Source organism: Gadus chalcogrammus, chromosome 10 (assembly GCF_026213295.1).
Source record: "Gadus chalcogrammus isolate NIFS_2021 chromosome 10, NIFS_Gcha_1.0, whole genome shotgun sequence".
Lineage (NCBI taxonomy): Eukaryota > Metazoa > Chordata > Actinopteri > Gadiformes > Gadidae > Gadus > Gadus chalcogrammus.
In genome coordinates this window covers 20513744-20538276 of record NC_079421.1, presented here as the reverse complement: position 1 = coordinate 20538276, position 24533 = coordinate 20513744, and the positions used below count along the sequence as shown (strand labels likewise).

The window sequence follows — 24533 nt, the reverse complement described above, 5'->3', positions numbered from 1 at the left end:
TTAATGGGGTTAAAATTACTCATGAATACATAATTTAGTTATAACATAATTACATAAACGAAGTCTCTTCAGACTAATCATAATTTCTTAAGGAGTCTGTTACGGTGGACGGTGTTGGAACACAGCCGTTGTTTGGGTCCCCCGCTATTGCTCAAATCCTAGTGGACATCGCCCCCTGGTGGTCATAGAATGTCACAGCCTGTACGCACGCACGCACGCACGCACGCACGCATACACCCGTAAAGCTATTACCAAAAATGTGTACGGTCGAGTGGTTAGAATGACCACTCGTGAAACAAACAATGCAGGAAACGTCATATTTAAGTAAATATATTTATTTGCAGATTGATCACTTCAAAGACAGATCCATATACACCACAAATACACACCCACATACATCAACACAAATAATGTCTGGTAGGACTATTTGACAACAGCTTATCAAGTTCCTCCAACACTTAAGATTATTAAATCCCATGGTTGATTGATTGCAAAATACATAATTCTGAGTAAAAAATGAATCAATACCAAAAAAGTACTAAATATAATTCCATAAAAAGATGAACTGCAATTTACTATTGCAGATGGATTTTATGTTTACAAAATGGATGCGGCAGTCTAGTGTTAAAAGAGTTTGCTCTTCAGCTTGTGAATATTATTTTTTGTCTTAGCGCCAACTAAAAACGTGACACTAGGTAACTTGTGGTGGTGAAAACAAACAAAGAATACAAACAGACAATGACACGTTCCAAACTGCACATATAACACATCCTAGAAATGGATTCCAGCATTCACCGTCTGAGTCTATGACTTTTAAAAAAGAAAACATAGGAAAGGGTATTCCCTGATTAAATAATTACACTTAGAATTAAAAGTACAGTATTATGATTCTGCTTGCTTTGCATAAAATATTGCAGAGAAACACATACAGTGTGTGTGTGTGTGTGTGTGTGTGTGTGTGTGTGTGTGTGTGTGTGTGTGTGTGTGTGTGTGTGTGTGTGTGTGTGTGTGTGTGTGTGTGTGTGTGTGTGTGTGTGTGTGTGTGTGTGTGTGTGCATTAGTAATATTCAATCCGATCCAGTTTGTTATTTCATGACCTCTTTGTGATTTGACCTAGGCATCGAAAGACCAAACTCACTACCACTGTAAGGCCACTCCCTGTTTAGTGTTATCAGCTGTCAGTTATGGATGGTTTTGATCAAACACACTCACACAGCATGTAATAATTAACTTCACCTCAAACACTCATGTGTTTGGACAACCCACATGGACTTTGCGTTTCCATTCCATTTAAGTCGGACTGTACACACAAAGCCAACAATAGACAAAAAACACACTCACTTTAAAGCACTTGTACTTTGAAGCTGACTTGTTGATCCAATCAACTACACCTGAAGAGTACTTGCAGATTTAGACCGAGATCAGAATGTCTATAAATTAAAAGGCTATAAAGGAGACAACACACATTCACATGTACACACGCAGAAACACAAAAACACTCAAAAACACTTGAATGTTTCTGGTTTCTGGTCGGTGAACCTAGGATATGCTCTATCAGGTCCAGGGGCCAGCCATCTTGGACCTGACATCAAAGACTGTTCCAGAAAGGATGATGATTAAAGGGCTGATTATGGTCCCATGTTCACGCAACACAAGGGGGTTAAGGGGGACCCCTTACGTCCTTCAAAACCCTCATTGAGTCCACCGCAAGGGCCAGACATGCGCCTCCCAAAGAATGTATCTTTCCGTCAAGGCGGCGCAGCAGCGAGGGCTGTGATTGGTCTGCTTTCTAAACCCCGACGCAGAACCATAAAGGTTCACAACTGCATCGAAGCGTCTGCGTGGTCATTGTGTTGCGTGAACGTGGAACCATAATCAGCCCGTAAGTATGGACAGACTACAGGTCTACATTGCCTTGTAGTATGTGTCTGCTTTGTACAATTCTAAAAGAATGGTTGAAAATCTACAAAACAGCAAAACACAAAAAAGCTTGGTTTCTCACTCTAAAAGAGAGCATCCAATTATGTTTTTGGATAATAAACAACAGACTTTTGGTTGATAAAAGTGTTTACAATATATAATTACATAACAAAAGATTGTCCGAGCTTCAGTTTCTTGTTGCATGGATTTGGTATGCACATAAAACATATATTAAGTATTTAGCCAAACTGATTGAATTAAATAACTGGGCAAAGTACTGTCAAATAAAAGCAAAAAAGCGAAGCTGATTAAAGCTACTCTACATACATTGAGATAATCAAGCAGAAAACTGCCCCCTGAGGAATCATTTTCCCTCTCCTTCTGTCCTATGCCCATAGACATTTTAACTTCAGACCTGACCTTATAACTTAAGAGTTGACCATTTTAACTGTATATTCGACTGATTGAACTTAACAACTAAACTTCATTCAAAAGGCAAACGTATTCAGTAACATTTACAATTGTAAAGAGAATGTAACAAGGAAATACATTTAAATCAAGCTTAACCCGAATGAAAGAACAACTTCCATTTAGTTTGACTAGCGTGAAAGTGAGAGGAGGTAAAGGCACTAGTAGCAGAAGTTTACTGCTAATTAATCTCATGTAGCAATGAGTTCACAGAGACACCTCCTCACCCTAACGCTTAGAGGGGGACGGGCTGTGTGCCTAGCTTTTGCAGCAGTACGAGTACAATAAAAGGCATATCAGTAGCATTGTCACCCAGAGCAAACAGTATTAAGTAAACAAACTTGAGCTTGATTGAACCATGATGGCGACAGATTACCAGACCTCAGTCACAAGGGCCTCACCCCAGATCCTAGTCCTAGACACAGAATCTGAAGATACCCTGACAGTTACAATACATTAATGAAACATATTTTTACCAAAATTGAATTGCAGTTACTTCAGATACAGCACTAGGTTGCACCAGCTATGCATTAGTTTGTTACAAATTAGCAGTTTAAAATGTAGTTTTTGCACCAATTGCCACTACCAACTGCATCAACTGCCACAATTTACACTGATATTTAATAACTACTAACAACTTGTTTGTGTGGTGCAACCGATTTTGATTACCATTGTGTAAACCCAGACAAATCCGGCCGAAACCGGTTAAGAAGTAGCTAGGGATTAGGGCACCTTGACCACGGAAGCCAGAACCATTTGACTGGGGAAAAATAACCCCTAATCCACTTGATTGTACCCCTCTGTAATCATGTAAAGCTTGGACTGACTGCAAGGGATTATGGGACAAAGCCAGAAAGGCCAGGTACAGAATGATGCTACATAGATGCCTTCCACCAAATTGCATAAAAGATGTATTGGACAGAATTCCTCCATTAAAGCTATATAGTCTAGCAGCATTCCCGTAAACGCAGAAGGAAAGAAACATTTGTAAGTCCCAAGCCGTGCAAGAACGTTAGTAGATATCTCTCTCTCTCTCTCTCTCTCTCCATATATATATATATATATATATATATATATATATATATATATATATATATATATATATATATAATCTATAAAATCTCTATAATCTGATTGGATTTTGCATTCTTCATTTTCTTCTGAGTAGGAAACGTGTACAAAAAATATATTTAATGGCAGGGGTTTGGACAGACATACCCGTCATTAAAGCGTCAAACCTTTTAACCGCTCGGCCAACATAATAAGCAGCCATTTGGCTCAACGGACATTACTTTCTTAAAGCTTCCCCATTGAGGTGTGCCGTGGGCAGTGCAGCACTGCAAAAACAGCATGATTTGGTTTCTTATTCATTCCTTGAATGATAAATGCTTCAAGTACCATTGGAGGGGGGTGGCATCTGATCTACGTTTTAGAGTTACGTACTGGGGTCAGTTTGACCTGCCTCATGACGACGGCAGGAAAGGTACAGGAGGTTACAGCTGCCCATCTTCGAGGCACTTACTAAAAAAACTAGGCTGAGTCTTGGACATACTTGGAGATAGCGTCAACATGTCAACAAGAGATAAGGCCCCTCAGAATGAAGGAGGCCGTCCCTTCAGAAGCTCTGCTAACAGTATGTGTCACACTTATCTTCACCGCCGTTGCAGACGTTCTGGGCGTAGCGGACGGCGTCTCCGATGGAGAAGAACACAGGCTCCTCTCGGTCTGCGTTCAGGGGGCTGTAGCCTCCTCGCTCCAGCGTGTCCAGGACCGAGGCGCTGCATCGGGCCAGCAGCAGTCGGACCCCGACATCCTGGTAATCCTTACGTACCTCCTTGAGCGCGTTGACGCCGGCGGTGTCCAGGAAGAGTACGGCGCTGCAGTCCAGGACCACGCTGTGGACGCCACCGGCCGCCGCCGTCTCCTCCTTCCGCTTCCCCGCGGGCATCAAGACCTTCGCCACGCCGGCATCCGACTCCCCCGCGCCCTCTTTACCCGCCGCTCCGTTCTCCGCGTCGTCGGACCTCCCCAGGGCGGCGACGTCCGCGCTCGCCGCCGCCTCTTCCTCCTTTCCCGGGTCGCTCCTGTCCTTCTTCTTCTTCTCCAGCTTGCGGCGGCGAGCCTTCTCCTTGACGGGGTCGAGGCCGGCGGCGCGGAACAGGCTGCTCTTGAAGAGGCTCTGGTTGGCGTAGTAGACGGGCGCCTGGTACCGGAACACCGCCACCCCGCCGGGGGGCGCCCGCAGCCCCTCGTACGCCAGCGGGTCCTCGTACAGCTCGCGGCCCGACGACGACGACCGGCCCAGGGCGACCGCCTGCGCCCGCTGGGTGCGCCCCAGCACGCAGAACGCCGACACCAGCACGCCGACCACCAGGCCGAGCTCGGTGTTGACCAGCGCCGAGGTCGCCATGGTGATGAGCCAGACGCACGCGTCGATGCGGTTGGCGAGCCACATGCGCGGGACGTCGGCGAACTTGCGCAGGGCGCCGCGGAGGTTGACCACGATGATGACGGCCAGGACGCACCTGGAGGGGGGGGGGGGGGGGGACACAAACAGCTGATGAGGGAAATGCTAAAAACAAAACATCTGGATGAGGATAGTCATGACACTCTGGGGAAACGAGTTGTTATACTATGGGTTTAGCTTGTAGTTTATGTGTGGTTTTTAAATGAATTTAAATGCCTATGTCGACATTCAGATGGACTCCTTTGATCTTGAGTCCAATGCAAAATCTCTTATTCTTATTCCTTCTAATGATTGAAGGGAATATTCTTGACTGCCTTTCACCGCTTAGATGTGCATCTGGTCTGAATACTATTTATTATTGTTTTGTTTTTTGGATTTGTTAGTGTTAATATCCATTAAAAAGATTATATCATATTATTATTATTATTTAACAATCAGATAACAGAAATTAAGGATATCTCTGTGGCGTTTGCTGAATGTATTTTAACAACCATATGGTTAAAGTGTCTGTATAGGTGTAATATGAGAATAAGAAGACCTAGTTTTGTCTTCACATGGAGCAAGTCTGGTAACACATGGAGCAAGAGGTGACAGTTGGTGGAGGGGGCTAGCCATAACAAATGGCAGTGTTAGTGTGCAAGTCTGTCCTTGAAAATCTGTTTCCCTGGAACACAAGAATAAAGGTCGAGACTCTAGGAAGTGGAAGACCATATCAGTCCATCATACAACTCTCTTATGGCTTCAGAAACTCTTTGTTACCAATATGAGTGAAAAATCGTTGTTCTGCCGATTCTTCCTAAGTAAATTTGCTTTTAAACATTTAAACAAGAGAACTTTGGTCTTTGTGATAAGACGTTGTTGCGTAACAGACTGGTACAATACAATTGTTTTGACAAATTGCATAATGGACGTTTTCGTGAAACCAGGAGAAACTGTTATGACAGTTTAATGAACCAGATCGGTATGGTCCCTTAAATAGCAAACCTGGGCTGGGTTGTCTTATAAAATGTATCAAACACAAATGTCCCACAGTGTCTGAGAACCAGTGCCGAGCAAATAGCTTTCACCTTAGCAAGATTAGCATTTGACTTAATGAAGCCAATTAATGAGGCTAAGCTATGCTCGTTTACGATTTCCCTTAATGAAGCCAAGCTTCATTAACATTTAACTTAAATGGATCAACGTTTGACATCATTTGAGTGTTACAGTGATATCCAATACAAATTGTAATCATCTAGGGCCTAGACTAATGTCTGCTCTACACCACATACTGCAATATCAAGTGTCTTCAATTTGCATCTGTGTGTGTGTGTGTGTGTGTGTGTGTGTGTGTGTGTGTGTGTGTGTGTGTGTGTGTGTGTGTGTGTGTGTGTGTGTGTGTGTGTGTGTGTGTGTGTGTGTGTGTGTGTGTGTGTCTAAATAGCTGCAAAGCCATTAGTTGACATTCTTCCAAAAGGCTCAGCAGGTTCTGGGCTATAATTAAGCGTGGCTTTAATTAGAACTAAGCTATAGCTACGGCAAGCTATAGCTACGGCAAGCTTTAGCTACGGCAAGCTATAGCTTATCACTGCTAAACGCAGTCTTGTTGCTTAGCTAGCGATACAAATAATACCTTAACAATTATGAGTTTCACCTCACAAATCACAAAGTCTATCACGTGATCCCTCCTACCCACAGCAACACCCGACGTGTGTACACTAAGGGTGTCTTTGTGTGTGTGTGTGTGTGTGTGTGTGTGTGTGTGTATCCAGGCCTGAGTGTGTGTGTCCGTGCGTGTGTATTTGCGTGCGTTACTTCTGCAGGGAGTAGAAGAACGGTGCGATGAACAGCAGCACCAGCAGCAGCACGAGGGCGGTGACCAGCCCGGAGACCTGGCTCTGGCAGCCCGTGGACTCCTTCACCAGCGTCTTGGTGAGCGCGGCGCTGGTGGTGAAGCAGCGGAAGAAGGAGGGCAGGACGTTGCAGAAGCCGATGGCGTACATCTCCTGGTTGGCGTCCACCGCGTAGCCGTGCTTCTTGGCGAACATCTCCGACAGCGACACGGTGATGGCGAAGCCCACCACGGCGATGGAGAAGGCGTCGACCGCCACGCTGGGGATGAGCGACCAGTCCGGGAGCTGCGGCGGCAGGAAGCCCGTGGGGATGGCGCCTGCCACGCCCGAGCCGTACTCGGCGTTGAAGCGGCCGAAGTGCGAGGCGAGCGTGGCGATGATGACCACAAAGAGCTCGAAGGGGATGGGCGCCTGGGTAGGGGGGGGGGGAGGCGACGGTTACACCAGAGCCAATCAGCTCTTTGGTTTACGTGCCAGGTTTCTCTTCATACTCTGAGCGCAGACCTAGCTTGGTATGGTAAACCTAGTACGGTGCACCTAGCTTGAGTGCACCGTACCATTTCACATTAAGACCACCATTAACTCTTAATCTGACGTGAAGATTAGAAAGCAGAAGATAACTCATAAACCCCAACCCAAAGATTAGAAAGCACCTGCCTTGAGCTGCCCCTAAACCTAACATCTGACCCCTACCCTAAACTAAGCCCTAACATCTGATCACCCCATCCTTGACCTAACCCCATACTCCTGAGATCTAACCCCTACCTTGACAAACCAATAATCCGAACCCTAAAATATGAAGCCCCCTACCTTGAGCCTAACCCCTAACCCTAACATCTGAAGCCCCCTAACTCGAACCCAACCCCCTAACCCTAACATCTGAAGACCCCTAACTCGAACCCAACCCCCTAACCCTAACACCTGAAGCCCCCTACCTTGAGCCTAACCCCTAACCCTAACATCTGAAGCCCCCTACCTTGACCCAACCCCCTAACCCTAACACCTGAAGCCCCCTACCTTGACCCAACCCCCTAACCCTAACACCTGAAGCCCCCTACCTTGAGCCTAACCCCTAACCCTAACATCTGAAGCCCCCTACCTTGACCCAACCCCCTAACCCTAACATCTGAAGCCCCCTACCTTGAGCCTAACCCCTAACCCTAACATCTGAAGCCCCCTAACTCGAACCCAACCCCCTAACCCTAACATCTGAAGCCCCCTACCTTGAGCCTAACCCCTAACCCTAACACCTGAAGCCCCCTAACTCGAACCCAAACCCCCTAACCCTAACACCTGAAGCCCCCTACCTTGAGCCTAACCCCCTAACCCTAACACCTGAAGCCCCCTACCTTGAGCCTAACCCCCTAACCCTAACATCTGAAGCCCCCTACCTTGAGCCTAACCCCTAACCCTAACATCTGAAGCCCCCTACCTTGAGCCCAACCCCTAACCCTAACATCTGAAGCCCCCTACCTTGAGCCTAACCCCTAACCCTAACACCTGAAGCCCCCTACCTTGAGCTTGGCCTTGAAGCGGTCGTTGAGCTCCTTGGACGGCACCAGCACCAGCAGACAGACCAGACTGGTGACCAGGTCGCAGACGTTGGTGTCTGCCAGGTTGGTGAGCAGGGCGTACCAGGTCTTGATGAGGGTGAACCAGCCCTGCGGCCGTGGGACCCTCAGCCCCAGCAGGTACTTGAGCTGGGAGGTGAGGATGGTGAGGGAGGCCCCCGTGGCGAAGCCGCTCAGCAGGGAGTCCGACAGGTAGACGGACACGAAGCCCACCTGGAGGAGACCCATCAGCAGCTTGGTGGGAGGGAGGGGCGACACAGAGAGGGATGGATAAGGAAAGGTCACGCATATAGATAGTATGTATAGTTAGCTTCGTCCATGCATCATTATCCAACGGTCAGGCACTGTGGCTGCAGAGTGTAGTGTGTAGTGTGTCAGGGGCTGGACGCCTAAATGAAAGGTAATGTTTTGATCACCATCGGATAGGCAGAAGCTAAACTGTAAGAATCCTTGAGCATGACTGCCCTACCTGCTTCTTTGCATAGTAGTGCACTTTGCACGACTGTACAAAGCAGACACTACTTTTTTAAAGCAGATACTACTTTGCAAAGTGAACTACTGTGTGCACTTTGCACTACTGTACAAAGTGGACATAGTAGTTAGTTCACTTTGCAAAGAAGTATCTGCTTAAAAAACTAAAAAGAAAACTTTGTTCCCATGATCATATTCACAACTTCACATCACAGCTGCACTACCGACTACCAGAAATATTAATACCGGAATGAACTACTCTCATTTTTTTACCTAATCCTTCCCAAAATTTAAACTATGACTCAACAGGTCTGGTTCCCACATGCCCCTGAGATCTTACCTGGTAGACCCCAGCAGTGAAGGTAACCGTGGCACCCACCACGATGGCGTAGCAGCTTTTATCACATGCTCGCCCCAGGCTGCCATTCCCCTGAGCAACCAGCAGGGCGGCACTGGTGTTGTAACCACCACCGGCGACTAGGACCGTATCGGATGGGTATCCGGCCGCAGCCAGTTCCCTTTCCACCACCTGGCCGACCAGCAGACACAGGACCCCGAATATCCCCACCGAGATGTGCCGGGACGTCCCCAGAAACGCATAGATGATGGCGGAGAAGAAGGAGGTGTAGAGGCCGTATATGGGTTCCTGCCCGGCCAATAGGGAGTAGGCTATGGACTGGGGGACCAATAGGATACCAACGATCACCCCCGACATGACGTCGCCCAGTATCCAGTCTCGGAGTTGGTAACGAGGCAGCCATTTTAGGATGGGGAAGAACCCGAGGAGTTTGGCCCGGGCTTTGTCCTTAGTGCACGAGCAGTGGCCGCGGATCTGGCGCGACGCAGAGGTTCTCCAAGACACCTCCTCGTCTTTCTTGATCCTGTGCAGAACGAGAGGGTGGTGAGGATCCTCTGTGTCCGAGGGTTCTTCATCCAGAGTCATGGTCCGATCCCTATACCTGGGGGCCATATTCATTACATATTAGGTTTGACGCAAAGTTATATAATAATATTGAATATTGAAATATTTGTAAACTGCACTGGTATGGACCTTTTTGGACGCACAGAATTAAAGAAAATCTAGGCTTTTAAATAAGCCACACTTGATGTAAGGCTAAACCACTTATTTATTTTTTTAAAGAACTGTTTGCTAGAAACAAACACACGGGTGAATGAATAATTCAAAATCTGTACAATTTAGAACACTGAAAGATTCAAAGAACTACTTCCCCAACCCGTTTAAATATTTGAACATTAAGGCTTCAAAGATTACAATGAAAGGTGACATACAGCAAATACATGATATAAATGATCTGAGTCTGTGTGTGCGTGTGTGTGGGTGTGAGTAAGCATTTCTTAGTGGTATTTGGAAGAAATGCAGAACTTGGTGTGTGGGGGGGGGGGGGGGGGGGGAGAGGATAAATGCACTTAAAATGACTCTTTTGTGGTTTTGTGTTGACCTTCCTGTGGCCCTTCCACAGACTCATACAGACAGGGGGAGGAGACAGAGATAGAGTGACAGAGACAGCGCAAGAAGGAGAGGGAGTGAAAAAGTATACATGGGCAACACGACTTAGTGCCACTTTGTCAACTGGGGTCTAGCTATCAAATTTGCTGCCATGGCACCTTTTTAGAGATTACACTTGTCCGTGTTAGTTATGCGTCTTCCAATACACATTGGGTTCTTGAAGTTATGTTTACGACACCTAATTATCATTATTACCATTATTATTAGTGGTATTATAAACATCACAGCAACAAAATTACACAAGTTATATTATTATGACTTTCATACAAACCTTATCACTGAGGCAAATTGAAAAGTGTTTGATAAATTACTTTGAAATGAGCCAAAACATTGATCGCGAGTGGATATTTCTTTTTTTTCACCACGTGAGGTTCATTTAAACACGTCTTTATTCAAAGCTCAAAAGTGATAGCCAGCATAAATACTAAATAAGGATGTGCTAGATAACCTATACAGAGACTGAACCATCTAGGTTCAAGAAATACAGAACAAACTAGTTTTCCGAGTCAAAAAGTGCCTTGGTAATGCACTAATCCATTACTACTGGTAATGGTATGGAAACGTGTATAGGGTACGACGGATCCCCCCTTTTCAACCATGATTATATAGTAAAATAGGCTAGCATAAGTATATTTTCTAGGTGAATGGAAAGATCCCAGTGAGTCTCAAGAGACTGACTCTTGAAGGACTGAATGGGAACCTTTGTAAACAAGTTGTCAACGTGTACCAAATGAGAGCAGGGCGAACAACTGTGAACTACACATTAAATTAAAAAATAAACAAAATTATTAAGCAGTTTAACTTGTCCGAAGATTTCAAATGTACTCACCCGAGCACTTACAGAAGTTTTAGCAGCAGTTAATCGTTGGAAACTCCTTTAAATTCCGCCTCGGATCTCTCTGGTCCTAATGTGTGCGTAACGACGCGTGACGCAAAGACACGCCTCCGTCATACGTGCCAAGTTGCCAACCCATGTATTACAACCAGATTATAACCGTACATAATAACTGGAGAACAACAAAAAATGCACATTCTTTGCAGTCATACATATTTAAACCTCATAAAATGTAGAGATGGTTTGAAAATAGAGATTGCAGCCTAACACCAGCAGGAACAAATTGACGTCAGTGTGTGATTTAGGACTTGGTTGTAGTAACTTGGATAAATCGCCAGAGGGCGCAGTAGGTGATCGTCCGTTGCTAGTGGGAAACTTCACGGGGGGTAAAACCACAACAGCCATATCCCTTACCCTGCTATTATAGCATTGGTAACTTAATTATACCCCGCAGCTGAGGGATGCTCTGTGTGGGAACGAGAGCTAATATGTGTTGTTTCAAGCAGAGATGGTGGAATACATTACACAGGAGTCTTCTATATAACAAAACAAAATACACACGAGAATGAGAAGGAAAAGATAGAATGAGATGAATAGATAGATGAGGAGGGATGTGGACTGAGAGAGTGAATCCATGTGTTAATGCCATACCTGCATGAGTGAGTTGGCCTATAGCGGGCTAATCTCGTTTGTAATTGGATGCAAGCTTATGTCCACACAGGGACCTCTCTCTAATCCATATTCTCTCTCTCAGACACCCCCAAATCTTCTCACACACAGCAGGGATTACAAGACACAGCACACACCTGCAGGTAGGTCTGCACATTGAAGTATCTAATATCTATAACTTCAGACTGTTAGACATGACATAGGCCTACTTTCAAACTGAACTAAAATATTTGGATTCGATTTGGAAGTAAGGACAAGCCAATATAAAAGCAAAGCTATCAAGTTTCTAGGCTGCAGGGTCAGGTTGAAACAGGTTTGTTTTGTTCTTTTATTTGGTTCTTCTTTTCCGTCCAGTCATGGTGGATGGGACGGCAACATTAGTAAAGTTGTAATTAAATATGAGGTAGTAGTAATGGTGCAGTGGTGGTCACAGCCACATCATCACTTGATAACCCAGGGTTATAGTGATGTTTCATATATTTGTGTATATAAATATTATTAGTAGGGGTCCTACGAAAAATGTGTGAACTCTATTGTATTCATTAGTATTATTATGTTCCTGACTTTTTGACTCCAAAAGTTATACAAATTGGCACCGAACCCGTAAAATGATAAGGCATCAAAAGATAGGCTAGAATTACACATAAATTGCGCTGTAACAAGGCCTGGAAGTTCAGCATTTCAACAGGCTGCCATTGTCACTAGGAAGGTGCAAATTTCGTGAAACTTGTTATGCATGCAACTTTTAAATTAAGCTAGGCACACATGTGCCAGGTGACTGAGACTATGGTGATGCATTCATAACAATAAGGCCAAAAACGGCAGAGATATATATTTTAAAGTGAAATAGATGCATATCGCCGATGTTTAAAGAGCACCAACATTGCGTCAAAGACACGTAGGCTGGCTATATGGCTGCAAAGAGTATATTCCATAGTATAGCACTGCCAAATTTCAAGTCTATATGTGAAAATAGAAATTTGATACATTTGTTTGAATCGGGGCCTCTCTCCAACGCAGGCTGGGCCTTAAAGCAGTACACACGTAATTTTGTGTCAGTTTTGACAGTGGGCTTTGACACAGTATGCTTTAGAACCATAGTTGGTGATTGTTTTGATATGTTAACTTCCGGTAAACCAGTTTTGAAGGCATACCAATGCCATATTTCCATACCGACCAAGCTCACCACGTACGGAAGACTTCTATTTTTACAAAATATACTCAAATTTTCTAGTGGTATTGCGTCGGACACATGACCATGGGGTTGCTGGTTCAAATCCAACCAAAATCAACCAACCATTCTGTGAGACATGCCATGACATCAAATATGTTTGTGAGTCACTCAGATCAGTAATAGTATCAACAAAATAATAGGTCTGCACATCCCCAATCTACAAGAACTAAACATCAAAGCCGTCACATGTATCACTCATGCAATATCATAGGAACATTACTCACCCACTCCAGCACTACTTCTCACTCCTACCCTCCGGTAGAGGTGTAGAAGAATAAGATCCAGATGCCTAATCCCCTCAGCCATCCCATTACTCAACAAAGCAAAACCCAACAGATAAAGTATATAATAATGTATGTAACAACGTATGTATTCCCCTGTACCCCAACCCCAACATTTGTCATCAATGTCAAATGTATAAATGTATTTTATGTATGTTCTTTATGTGCCTATGACGAGAAATTAAGATGAGAAATGACGGAAGGAAACTGAAAAGAATTTCCCCAAGGGGACAACTAATGAAGTAAACTAAAACTAAAATGTTTACCATCATGTATTCATTAGGACCCCACCCTACTCGTCATACAGTAAGACCCCGTCAGGGTTGCTTGCAAATATTTATTTTGGAATTTGTATTTGTTTCATACATTCTTCTGCTCAGTCATGGTGGACGCGGCAAAGGCAGAGAAGTTTCTGGACGCCAACCCGGACTTTGCCAAACAGTACTACGACCAAAACTTCCGACCCAAGGTCATCTCCAACCTGCTGGACGGCGGTCGCCGCGTGGCGGTCGACCAGAAGCAGTACCACGCGCTCAGCACGGTGGAGGAGAGCGAGATCATGTTCGACCTGATGCGCGACATCCAGGACAACATCCAGATGGAGAAGTCTGTGTTCAACCTGATGAAACACCTGTGCTTCATGATGAGGGCCGACCGCATGAGTCTCTTCATGTACCGCCAGCGGAACGGAGTCGCTGAGCTCGCCACGAGGTAGAACCTCTGGAACACTTCAGGATGTTTAGAGACTCACCTCTTCGTTAAGCTCTGAAGGGTAGATGAACAATGAACAATCAGAGCCTGAATAATCAGGGTGATGGATGGTGACAGAGAATGTTCTGTCTTGAATATGCACAGCGTTCTAATGTCCTTCATCGTTGTTTAACAGACTCATAGAAGGTTATTCAGACTCTAAACGGCTAAAAGATAAGACAGAAAAAGCACATACTGCTTCTTCTTGATCCAAAATGTTGAGCTATCAGCTTCTTTCTTTAAACCTTCAGGATGTTAAGAAATGCTCTGAGCTTGTTATTTCCTCACCATACAGTTTAGTGTAACAGAAGATTCCATGAGCACCTTCAGTTTGAATACTTTCAGATGTTCACAGCAGGAAGCATGCTTGATATTGTTCTGTGGCTGAGCATTTCCTGTTGATCGGTATGAAACATTCAGAGCATGGAGGGGCGCCCTTAGCTCGTTAGGTCTTGAACGCTTCAGGATGTTTAGACTCTAAAAATCCTAAAGTGCTTTAAAGTGCTCGTGCTGAAACCTAACTTTAGAGCATGAGCATAAAACATTTAGATCGGTCTTGATGGGAATATGGAAAGCTAGTCAGAATATTCAACCTTTGGACCATGTAGAACCTCCATGCAAACATGTACATCTCTCTCACAAATACACATGTAGTCCCGCACACACACACACACACACCACACACACACACACACACACACACACACACTTTTTGTCTTACTCCTGTCACTAGGTTTCTCTCTCTATTGCTCTCCCTCCCTTCTAGTTTTCTCTATCTGCCTATATCTGGTACACATGTTTAAGGTCACCATGTGATACAAATATATCAATTATTAAGTATAAAACACGTAAAAAGGTAAAACGTAAAATTAATTAATATCTTTCTTTAAAACAGTCAGTCCAGTAAAACAAGCAAAACATAGAAGCGCATCCACTTAGCTCGACCAACACGTTTTCCCTCGCCAATAACTTTACAGTGTAGCATCTCCTATATCAGTGGTTCAACTCATGTCACCATGATAACTGAGTCCTAATCTGAAGGTACTCCGTGACTCTGTGCTGGCAGGTTGTTCAATGTGGGCAAGGACTCCACCCTGGAGGAGTGTCTGGTGCAGCCCGACAGCGAGATCGTCTACCCCCTGGACATCGGCATCGTGGGCCATGTCGCCACCACCAAGAAGATGACCAACATCCCAGACGTTACCCAGGTGTGTGTGTGTGTGTGTGTGTGTGTGTGTGTGTGTGTGTGTGTTTGTGTTTCTGCACGTGTGTGTGTGTGTGTGTGTGTGTGTGTGTGTGTTTGTTTGTGTGTGTCACACTGTGTTTGTGTGTTTGTGTTTCTGCACGTGTGTGTGTGTGTGTGTGTGTGTGTGTGTGTGTGTGTGTGTGTGTGTGTGTGTGTGTGTGTGTGTGTGTGTGTGTGTGTGTGTGTGTGTGTGTGTGTGTGTGTGTGTGTGTGTGTGTGTTCGTAGCCTACTTTCTAGTATAAGTATGAATAAACAAGTAGGCCTACTGTATATATTAAGTACTGTGTACCAGTGCTAGCATTAATAATGTAGGCCCATACAGTGATCGTCACTGTAGAAAATCTACTTAATCTATTGTATGTATCTAGCCTGTATTAATAATGTATTGGTTTTACAGTACATTGCAGTATCAAGTAGCCTTTGATATTAGCCTATTCGGTAGTATAAGTACTTACATTTAAGAACATTTGGGTAATCCCCTGGATCAGCTGTGTGGTGTCAATACTTTAATAAATGATATAGGCCTACTAATGTAATCTGTCGACCGGGCGGGCTAGGCAGACGGTGTGCGGCCACCAGGAGGCAACATCGGACCAAAGACTGTAGCCTTCTCGGAGCAATCTCATTATCCCTAAATACCTTTGACATTTAGGAATTAAACGTGTCCACATCATACACCGCACATCTGTCATGCTCCGCGAGGTGTTCCCGTGAAGCGTTATAATTATGATTATGACCGCGTTCATGTTCACACTGCAGTATTTTACTGCAGGAGTGAGGATGGGTTTAGAAACGGTTCGGCATCTATTTCATCGCTTTGTTTTTGTGAGATTAGTCAACCACGAGCCACTGAAACAGAGTGCACAAACAAAAGAGTTCAGGATTAGAACACATATCATTCTGAAAGTCTAGTGCGAACTAATAAAAGCAGAAAGGGGGATGTGTCTTCTGGAAAGTTCCAGTCTGCAGCAATGAGCAGGCTATCGTTCTTTATAATTGGTTGCCTTTATGATGCTTATGCAGTAAGTATAACTGTCACCAGTGCACACACACACGCACCGAACAGAACGACCCACTATAAAGGCTACTATCATCAATCAGCCGTGCTTGTGTGTGTGCGTGATTCTGCTGTCGCTGGGAGTTCGTGGGATTTGGGGATTACGCCATAGTGAGATTATTTCCTTTAGAATCACGCCTTTATAAATCGATGACGATGCCGATGATGAAGATGATGACATTGTGTATATGTTAATGAAACAGTCGGGGTGAGTCCTATAAAAGAGCAAGAGAGAGATAGAGCGAGAGGAATGTAACGAGAGAGAGGTAAAGATAGCCTAATAAAAAATGCAGGTAGAACGAAGTGGAGAGTGGCAAAAAGTGCTAGAAAGAAAGAGCAAGAGAGCGAGAAAGATAGCTATAGACAGAGCTAAAGAGAGTATAAAGAGATAGATTGACAGAGGTAAAGAGGGAGATAAACAGAGATACACAGGTAAGGAGAGAGGTAAAGATAAACAAATAGGCTACGTAAACAGGGAAAGAGAGTTAAAAAATATATAGCGAAATAAACAACGGTAATAGGAGGGATATTATACATATAAAGAGATGAATGGATAGAGGAAAAGAAAGCAATGGATAAAAACACATAAACAGGTACAGAGTTATTATAAGAGAGAGAAAGAGTTAAACAAGAAGAAATGAAGAGAGAGACAAAGAGAGATGGACCGAGTAAAAGAGGGAGAGATACATAGAGGTATAAATAATAAGGGATATACAAATACCATAATAAGAGATGAAGATATAGCCTATATATATATATATAAATACATAATAAGAGATGAAGAAAGAGATACACAGTATTTACATATATATATATATATATAATAAAAGATGCAGAGAGAGAGATATAACAAGCGATGAAGACAGTGAGCTATAAATGAGAGGAAGAGAGATGCATACATATAATAAGAGATGAAGAGAGAGTTACAAATAATAATAATAGAGGAAGAGGGAGATCTGTTTAATAAAAGATGAGGAGAGCTATATAACAAGAGCTGAAGAGAGCGAGAGAGGAATGAAGAGAGAGAAATACATATTGAGAGAAGAGAGAGAAATAACAAGAGAGATATATAAGAATTGAGGAGAGGGAGAGATATGATAATAGATGAAGAGAGAGAGAGATACATCAAATAAGAGATGAAGAGAGAGGGAGATGTGTATTGTTATTCCATTCTGGGGGCAGGGCAGATGAAGCTGCTTAATCCACTCTGAATTAGAGCGATGCTGGATTACCTACAGAGGTCACACCAAAACCATTCCTAGCGACTCAGCAAAACCATGCTGTCCTTATCGGGTACGCAACCGCAAGGCTAGTGTCCCTGGTCGTCTATAGCCATGCCACACACCCCCCCCCCCCGCCCCACCCCACCTACGCACGGTCACAGACAAGATGTGCACGATACAGACATGGCAGCGCTAAGCCCTGTACTGCTATGGCCAGATAGAGGATAAAGATTAGTTTGTCTTGTTTACTTGTTTAGACACAGGACGAATAGCAATTTCAGGACTCCTTCGTGATGTATATTTATCTTGACATTTGTGTATTTGTACATGGATGTGTGTATATATATATTAACATTTAACTATATATTTAGGTGTGTACAATTGTGATGTGTATATGACTGTGTACGTGTCATGTGTGTGTACATGTGTGTGTGTGTGGGGGGGGGGGGGTACACAGTATGTATACAGGCCTATGTAGCCTATGCTTTCAACCACACAACTACAGAATCAAACACCTTTATGTGTGATTCTTTGCACAGCCACTATTCCCGCATCACCTACACATCAGCAGAAGAAACAAAGATAAACACAATGTGGTCCCACTCACGGAACCACTAATGTCTGTGTTCCCTTTCCTAGTATCGCCGTATGTTTCTCACATCTGTCTCCTCCTCCTCTTCAGAATCCCCACTACAGTGAGTTTGTGGACACACTGACAGAGTACCAGACACGCAACCTGCTGGCCATCCCAATCATGAACGGTAAAGACATGGTGGCGGTCATGATGGCTGTCAATAAGGTGGACGGCCCGCACTTCGACGCCAAGGACGAAGAGGTGATGTCATCCTTCAGACACAACCTGGCGTCACTTTGCTTCTCTTTCGGTTCATGCTAGAGTCGAGCGATCAATCCCTATCTAGTTGGTTTCATTTTAATTTCAGGGTTAGGGTGAGACCCTGAGGTGATTCCTTATGGCTCGTCCGGTTTAGTTAATTTTAGTTGGTTGAGTTCATTATTTTATACAGAAATTATAATAATCCATTGCATTTATACAGCACTTTTCAAAGCACTTTACATAGTGCGCGTAGGGGATACCACAACTCATTAAATGCTATTAGCTTCAACAGCAACAATAATGCATTTTCCTCTTCTTGCTCCTCAGTGACTAATAGTTGTTTAAAAGGTTTTTAATAGTTAATTAATAATAATTGCCAGAAGCTTAAGTTCATTGCCAGTGGGTGTTGAGATGGTATGCCTGCTCAGATGAATTCCTACAGAGGTTCCTTCCCACAGTGATGTCTAGCAGGAAATGAAAGGTGAAGAGGCAGGCTGCACTTGGAGAATAGATAAGGGGTAGCTGTAATCGGGGATGCTGTCTTAACATACTGCTACCTACTCTGCTCAGAACTCGCCACTGTTGGTCATGCAGTGGCGAACACCGATCTCACAGCTACACAGATAGACAAAAGGCAATATTTACCTTTCCCTAAACATTTATAAACATCTATAAAAGTTTGTATGCTCTGTATTGGCATTGACAGTATCAGTAAAGTGTGCTAAACCATCCTTCGTTGTCGTGTTGAATAATATAACCCATGCACACAACATTCAACAACATGAGACAGAAACAAATCTGATTTAGACCAATTACTATTCAAATACCAAGCGAAACCTAAACTTAAATTAAGGCATGAACCAGTGTTGGGGACGTTCTTCACTATAGTGTGTATTTTGGATGAATCGACTTTGAAGTCATGTTAGACCTGTATCTCTTCCTCCTCCAGACCTTGAACAAGTACCTGAACTTTGCTAACCTGGTCCTCAGAGTGTTTCATCTCAGCTACCTGCACAACTGTGAGACCAGGAGAGGCCAGGTGAGGCTGTCTCTGTCCCTCTCTGTCCCCCTTGTTACTGTTTTATTTCTATGACTGTCCCGTCCTGTACTTGTCCTGTCCTGCACCCAAATTGATATTGTATCACCACCATTCTCATACCAAAATGTATTATAACTACGTTGGTTCCCAGCGTATAACTTTAGAGTTTTACCACAACGGCTCTGAAATGTAAAGATACCTACGTTTTTTTGGCCTATTCTTTCTATAGGCCGGCATCCACGTCATGTGACATGTAAACTTGCAGTCTGCAAAAACAAACACGGAGGAGCAAATCATCAGTGGTAAACTAATCAGGGCATTAGGATCTGCTGAAATTAAATAAATTCGGGGGCTCCAGCCCTAAAAGAAAGGCTCACACAGCACCATCAAATGCTCAATTGAAACTCATTGGAAACACAAGTTAGAAATGAATCTAGACTGAAGAGATAAAGAGATAGAAACTTGGCCATTAGACCTTCAACCAGGGGGCATGTTGGGGTCGCCAAGTGTAGATTGTGGGTCTCCTGAGAGCTGTCAATTAAATGGCAAGGGCATTGCCTGACCGGGCTACTCGTGTGGCTGCATCGTAAGTCTGACACACCAGTCTGTCAGTCTTATTGCACTCTTCCGCTGGGCAGCGTGGATAAGAAGTCACATGCGCTGGACCCAGAGATGTCAAGGCTGCCATCTTCTGCTCAGCTGGAGGCATATCCCCCATTCCTGTCTCGGGAGCATGCTGCACCTCAGTCAGTCTCATGCAGCCTGCGTTGAATGGAGGCGCCCCACTAGGGGCGTGCCACGCCTTCCTGAGCGTCTGATAAACAATCTCAACCCACAGGAAGAGAAACTGCTGGCTGGGACTGGGGGATGCCTGCACAAACCCCTTTCAACTGACCGGGAGCAGAATATTGAGCCCCAGTATTTTATCTGCACTCATCATCTTTTTTTTTATTGTATTTAACCTTTATTTAACCAGGAAAGTTTGTTGCTCAAACTTAATATCACTCTCCTCCTTGAGCCTCCCCAAATGTCTTGCGATATTGATATCCCCCATCCCCCCTGCGGACTGTTTTAGTTGTTTTATCTTTCTTATGTTTTGTGTGTATGCTATGTGTGACTGTAGGCTACTGCTGCCTGTCTTGGCCAGGACACCAGAAGAGATGTTTAATCTCAATGAGGATTATTATTTTCAACTAACCAATAGTAGTTGCCTTGCACTTTAAAATGTCAATGCACTTTTCATCCCTGAATAACAGTAAAAGCTATTTATGAATTGATTTGCATGCATAGTATACTACACTTTCCATTGAACAATTTCCCCTGTTAATTACAACTAGAGGTTATTTCTTAAACAGAATATAGACTACCCTGCTTCTAGTCCCTCAGAACCCCAAACAAGCATGAAAAAATGCCCAGAGTAGTTGAACTACCTCATCGTATCCAATCACTTGATGAAGATTACGGCAATCAAAGGCACATTTGAAAAACACATTTTAAAACGTCTAGGTTTTCCACTGTGGACCACCATAGTTTGACTTCATTTTGCTGTGAGAATGGGTTGCCATTAAACCTGGCCATGGTTTACCTGGCTAACCTCAACAGGTTAACCGTAATGTTGTGTACTCTATTCTACTCTACTCTGTTCTAGTCAAATATGTTCTACTCTACTCCAATCTACTATATTCAAATCTACTGTACTCAACTTGTCGACTCAGCTACCTGCATGCTGCTCTACTCTATTTTATTCCAGGTGTTGCTGTGGTCCGCCAGCAAGGTGTTTGAGGAGCTGACTGACATCGAGAGACAGTTCCACAAAGCCCTCTACACGGTCCGCGCTTTCCTCAACTGTGATCGCTACTCTGTAGGACTACTGGACATGACCAAGACCAAGGTATGAGACGCCCTCATCCACATTCATGACCTCATCCTCATCATCATTAAGAATCACTGCTGTCGTTATTATTCTCATGTTTAATAATTGTACTATGTATTAAATAATTTACTGGTAAGTTATCTTTTATAAATTATTCATACTATTATTATATTAGTATTATGATGAGTAGGGGGAGGAGGAGGAGGAGGAGGAGGAGGAGGAGGAGGAGGAGGAGGAGGAGGAGGAGGAGGAACATGGGCTTGTTGACTGTCTGTCTGTCAGCCACCCCTTTGTGGTGGGTCAGCGACAATATTGACAGGAGAAGCCCCTCCTGCTCCTTCGAGCAGATGTTTCTCCTCAGCTACGCCAGCTCCTCGCCAGTCTCTCCAGCTGGCTGGCTGATGACACATCACCCTTCCCCCTCCCATAAACCACACTCACACACACAATCATGAACGCACACACACACCCCGATACTCTATACACTGATGCACGACAAACACTCATCATCACACTTTAGCCCCTATAGCACCACAAACACTGGCACGTGATCTATTACACCAGACAGACATCCTCCCTGTAAAACACGGAGTCTGATTCCTTTTGGTGCATGTGCAGAATGATTTACAAGCTGTTTACATGGCTGTTCAGAAACAGGCTCAAAGTTTCAGTTTAGTTGCTGGTGTGCATGTACAGTAAATGCACTGAGAGGTCACGTGTGTGTGCGTGTGTGTGCGTGTGTGTGTGTGTGTAGGAGTTCTTTGACCTGTGGCCGGTCTTGATGGGCGAGGTTCCACCGTACGATGGACCCAAGACACCAGATGGCAGGGTGAGCACAGTGATTGTAGAACTATAACATAATACCATAAATACTTCCGCTACTAGTACTAAGATTACAACTACTAATACCTATAGTACTATGATTGTTTTGTGACCAGGAAATTATCTTCTACAAAGTCATTGACTACATCCTCCACGGGAAAGAAGACATCAAAGTCATTCCGTGAGTTACACTAACGGGGCGTTGCCTAGAAACCATGGCTAGCAACCACGCCTAGCAACCGTAACTAGTAACCATGTCGGGCAACTTGGGTCAATCAACCACGCCTTTAGCAATGCTGCATAGCAAACCTTCCTAGGAACTGTCAACCCTTTCTAGCAACCCATTCCAACTGGTTACATTTCTGGACAGTGGAAGGTTGTTCTAGGTCAAAACGGCTAATCAATTATATTCTCTGTCGCTCTCTCACGTCAGCGGAACAGTACTCCCAGAAGATCACACAGATGCTTTCAGTAGTTTACTAGCCTCCCGTGTTGCCGCCTGCTCTGCCTTTTAAGCCCCAAGCACTCCTGCTCAACCATCCTCAGGCTTGCCTGTTTAAGAGAGGAAGTCCATGTAAGGCTTCGGGGTGGAGCCAGTGGGCTGCACGATATCTCACTTCAATAACCACACCCCACAACCGTCCCTGCTGCCTGCCACACCCCCTCCCCCCTCAGCTCCGACCAGGAAGAAGGGGCATTCCAGCTCCCTAGAGCATCCCTCCTAGGAAGGGCATCGGCATTCCCATTGGCTGCCCGTGACCTGTGAAAAACCGAGAAGGCAAAGGGTCGCAGCACTAGCAACCAGCGGGTGACACGGTTGTTGCTGTCCTTATTCAGCGACATCCTAACCAGTGGTGCATGATCAGTGACCAGAGGGCTGAAAGTCCCTGGTCAAATCCGTCAGGGGGCCGGCTAGGGATGCAAAATGGGGAATAACCCTCAGATAGATAGACCATCAACCTCTTGAGGGTGGGCCGTGGCTCGTCCAAGCCAAATGGCAGCTTCTTGTAGTGGATCAGCCCACCAGGAGTGGCAGAAGTGGTTTCACCCTCACCTCTGGAGCCAAAGGCACTTGCCAATAGCCCTCTCTCGGGTCAAGCGTTCTGATATATCAAGCGGTACCCTAGCTGTTCTATCAGTTAAACTATTAGAAGCATGGGGTGGGCGTCAAGCTTTGATATTACATTTTGCTTTCTTAAATCATTAGAGAAGCGTATGGTGCTGTCAGGTTTCGGCACCAACACTATGGGGCTGCCCCACTCATTGTACGATTCCTCGATGACAACATAGTCTTTCCCTCGGTCCTGACGGCATCTCTCCTGGCTTCTGGTAAAGGGTATGGTCTCAATTCCACCGTTTTGCCGGGCTCTGTGATGATGTGGTGCTGTCCCAGATTGGTGTGGCCTGGTTCACTGGAGAACATGTCCTGGTTCCGGTTGACCGACTCAGTCAGCTCCTGCCTCTGTGCCGGCCTAGGGGCACCTCGGCTGGCCCGATTCCTCTGGCAGCCTTCTTTGGAGGAATACAGTAGTACATCCCGGGCATGCCATTTCTTGAATAGGTTCACATGGTCGATTTTGGTCTGCCGCATATGGCCCGGCTGTTAATAACTTCCCCCACCTTCGGAAGCACTTCGTACGGCCCGTTCCATCGGGCCAAAAGGTACACTCTGTTTTTGGGACAAGAACCAACACTTAGGTTCCCCTCTGTTGTAAACCCGCGCTTGGGCATCCTGTGCCTCCTTCATGTGCGGGGGAGTAGCCGGTTGATGCTTTGGGCACTTCTCAGATCGAATTCTGTTAATATTTCGTCAGGGATACCTCACCCAGAGAACCAGAGGACTAACTCTAACCCTTTTCCAGGCCATGGTGCGTAGGGGAATGGCCTCGGGGTACATAGTGGTATAATCCAGTATCACCAGGATGTATGTGTGCCCTTGGCTGCTCTTGGGTAGTGGTCCCACCGGTTCGGTGGCAATCCTGCTAAAAAGGAGGGGAACTATGAGGCAGCGGAAATGTGGTTTTGGCGCCACATTCCATCACATTCCAACGGGAATAGGTCACCCATACTTGCTTCACCTGCCTCCTGTCTTGCGTCCCCCTAGTCACTCTCTGAGAGATGATGGGTTGACCCCTGTGGCTCCACCTCGTGTACGCCATTCAGGCCACTCTCCTATCGGCCCTCCTCTACTCCGGCGTCCTCCGTCCTTCGGGTTCCCTCAGTTCCTCCCTTTAAGTAACCGTTCCCCTTACCCCTACCGGCCGTTTGCCACAATAAATAAATATCTACAGGAAAATACAAACATATACAAGTGGTTCACTAGAAGTCAGTTGGTTCTGGATCACATGACAACAATGGATCAAATCATAATCAGACATTGGTCCACTACGAGCCAATCGAACGCCTCTTTC

General features: G+C 44.9%; 2 protein-coding genes across 3 annotated transcripts in view; one reads left to right on the top strand and one right to left on the bottom strand.

Moving 5' to 3' along the window:
* Window positions 1-324: 324 nt before the first annotated feature.
* On the bottom strand, window positions 325-11370 carry slc26a2 (solute carrier family 26 member 2). Of its 2 annotated transcripts, none has more exons than XM_056600657.1 (5): window positions 11099-11370; window positions 9070-9688; window positions 8202-8492; window positions 6650-7098; window positions 325-4913 (listed from the first exon to the last, which is right to left on the bottom strand). In XM_056600657.1, exons 2-5 carry the CDS (start codon window positions 9670-9672, stop codon window positions 4016-4018), a joined length of 2241 nt encoding a protein of 746 aa, XP_056456632.1. In that variant the 5' UTR covers window positions 9673-9688; window positions 11099-11370; the 3' UTR covers window positions 325-4015. The 2 variants fall into 2 exon arrangements, with proteins under 2 accessions (XP_056456632.1, XP_056456631.1); XM_056600656.1 differs by having other exon boundaries at window positions 11087-11369.
* Window positions 11371-13658: 2288 nt separating this feature from the next.
* Window positions 13659-24533, top strand: part of pde6a (phosphodiesterase 6A, cGMP-specific, rod, alpha) — a 32152-nt gene continuing 21277 nt past the window's right edge. The window contains exons 1-7 of the mRNA XM_056601209.1: window positions 13659-13987; window positions 15093-15234; window positions 18236-18388; window positions 19338-19427; window positions 21178-21318; window positions 22055-22129; window positions 22239-22303. Coding sequence (XP_056457184.1) covers window positions 13659-13987; window positions 15093-15234; window positions 18236-18388; window positions 19338-19427; window positions 21178-21318; window positions 22055-22129; window positions 22239-22303 — 995 coding nt within the window. The remainder of the gene's footprint in view (window positions 13988-15092; window positions 15235-18235; window positions 18389-19337; window positions 19428-21177; window positions 21319-22054; window positions 22130-22238; window positions 22304-24533) is intronic.

Coding starts and splice junctions, on each gene's coding strand:
- slc26a2 (XM_056600657.1), bottom strand. CDS start 9,672: ATGACTCTGGATGAAGAACCCTCGGACACAGAGGATCCTCACCACCCT. Junction 8,493..9,069: donor TCACTGCTGGGGTCTACCAG/GTAAGATCTCAG, acceptor CCTCCCACCAAG/CTGCTGATGGGTCTCCTCCA. Junction 7,099..8,201: donor GCTTCAAGGCCAAGCTCAAG/GTAGGGGGCTTC, acceptor CCCCCTACCCAG/GCGCCCATCCCCTTCGAGCT.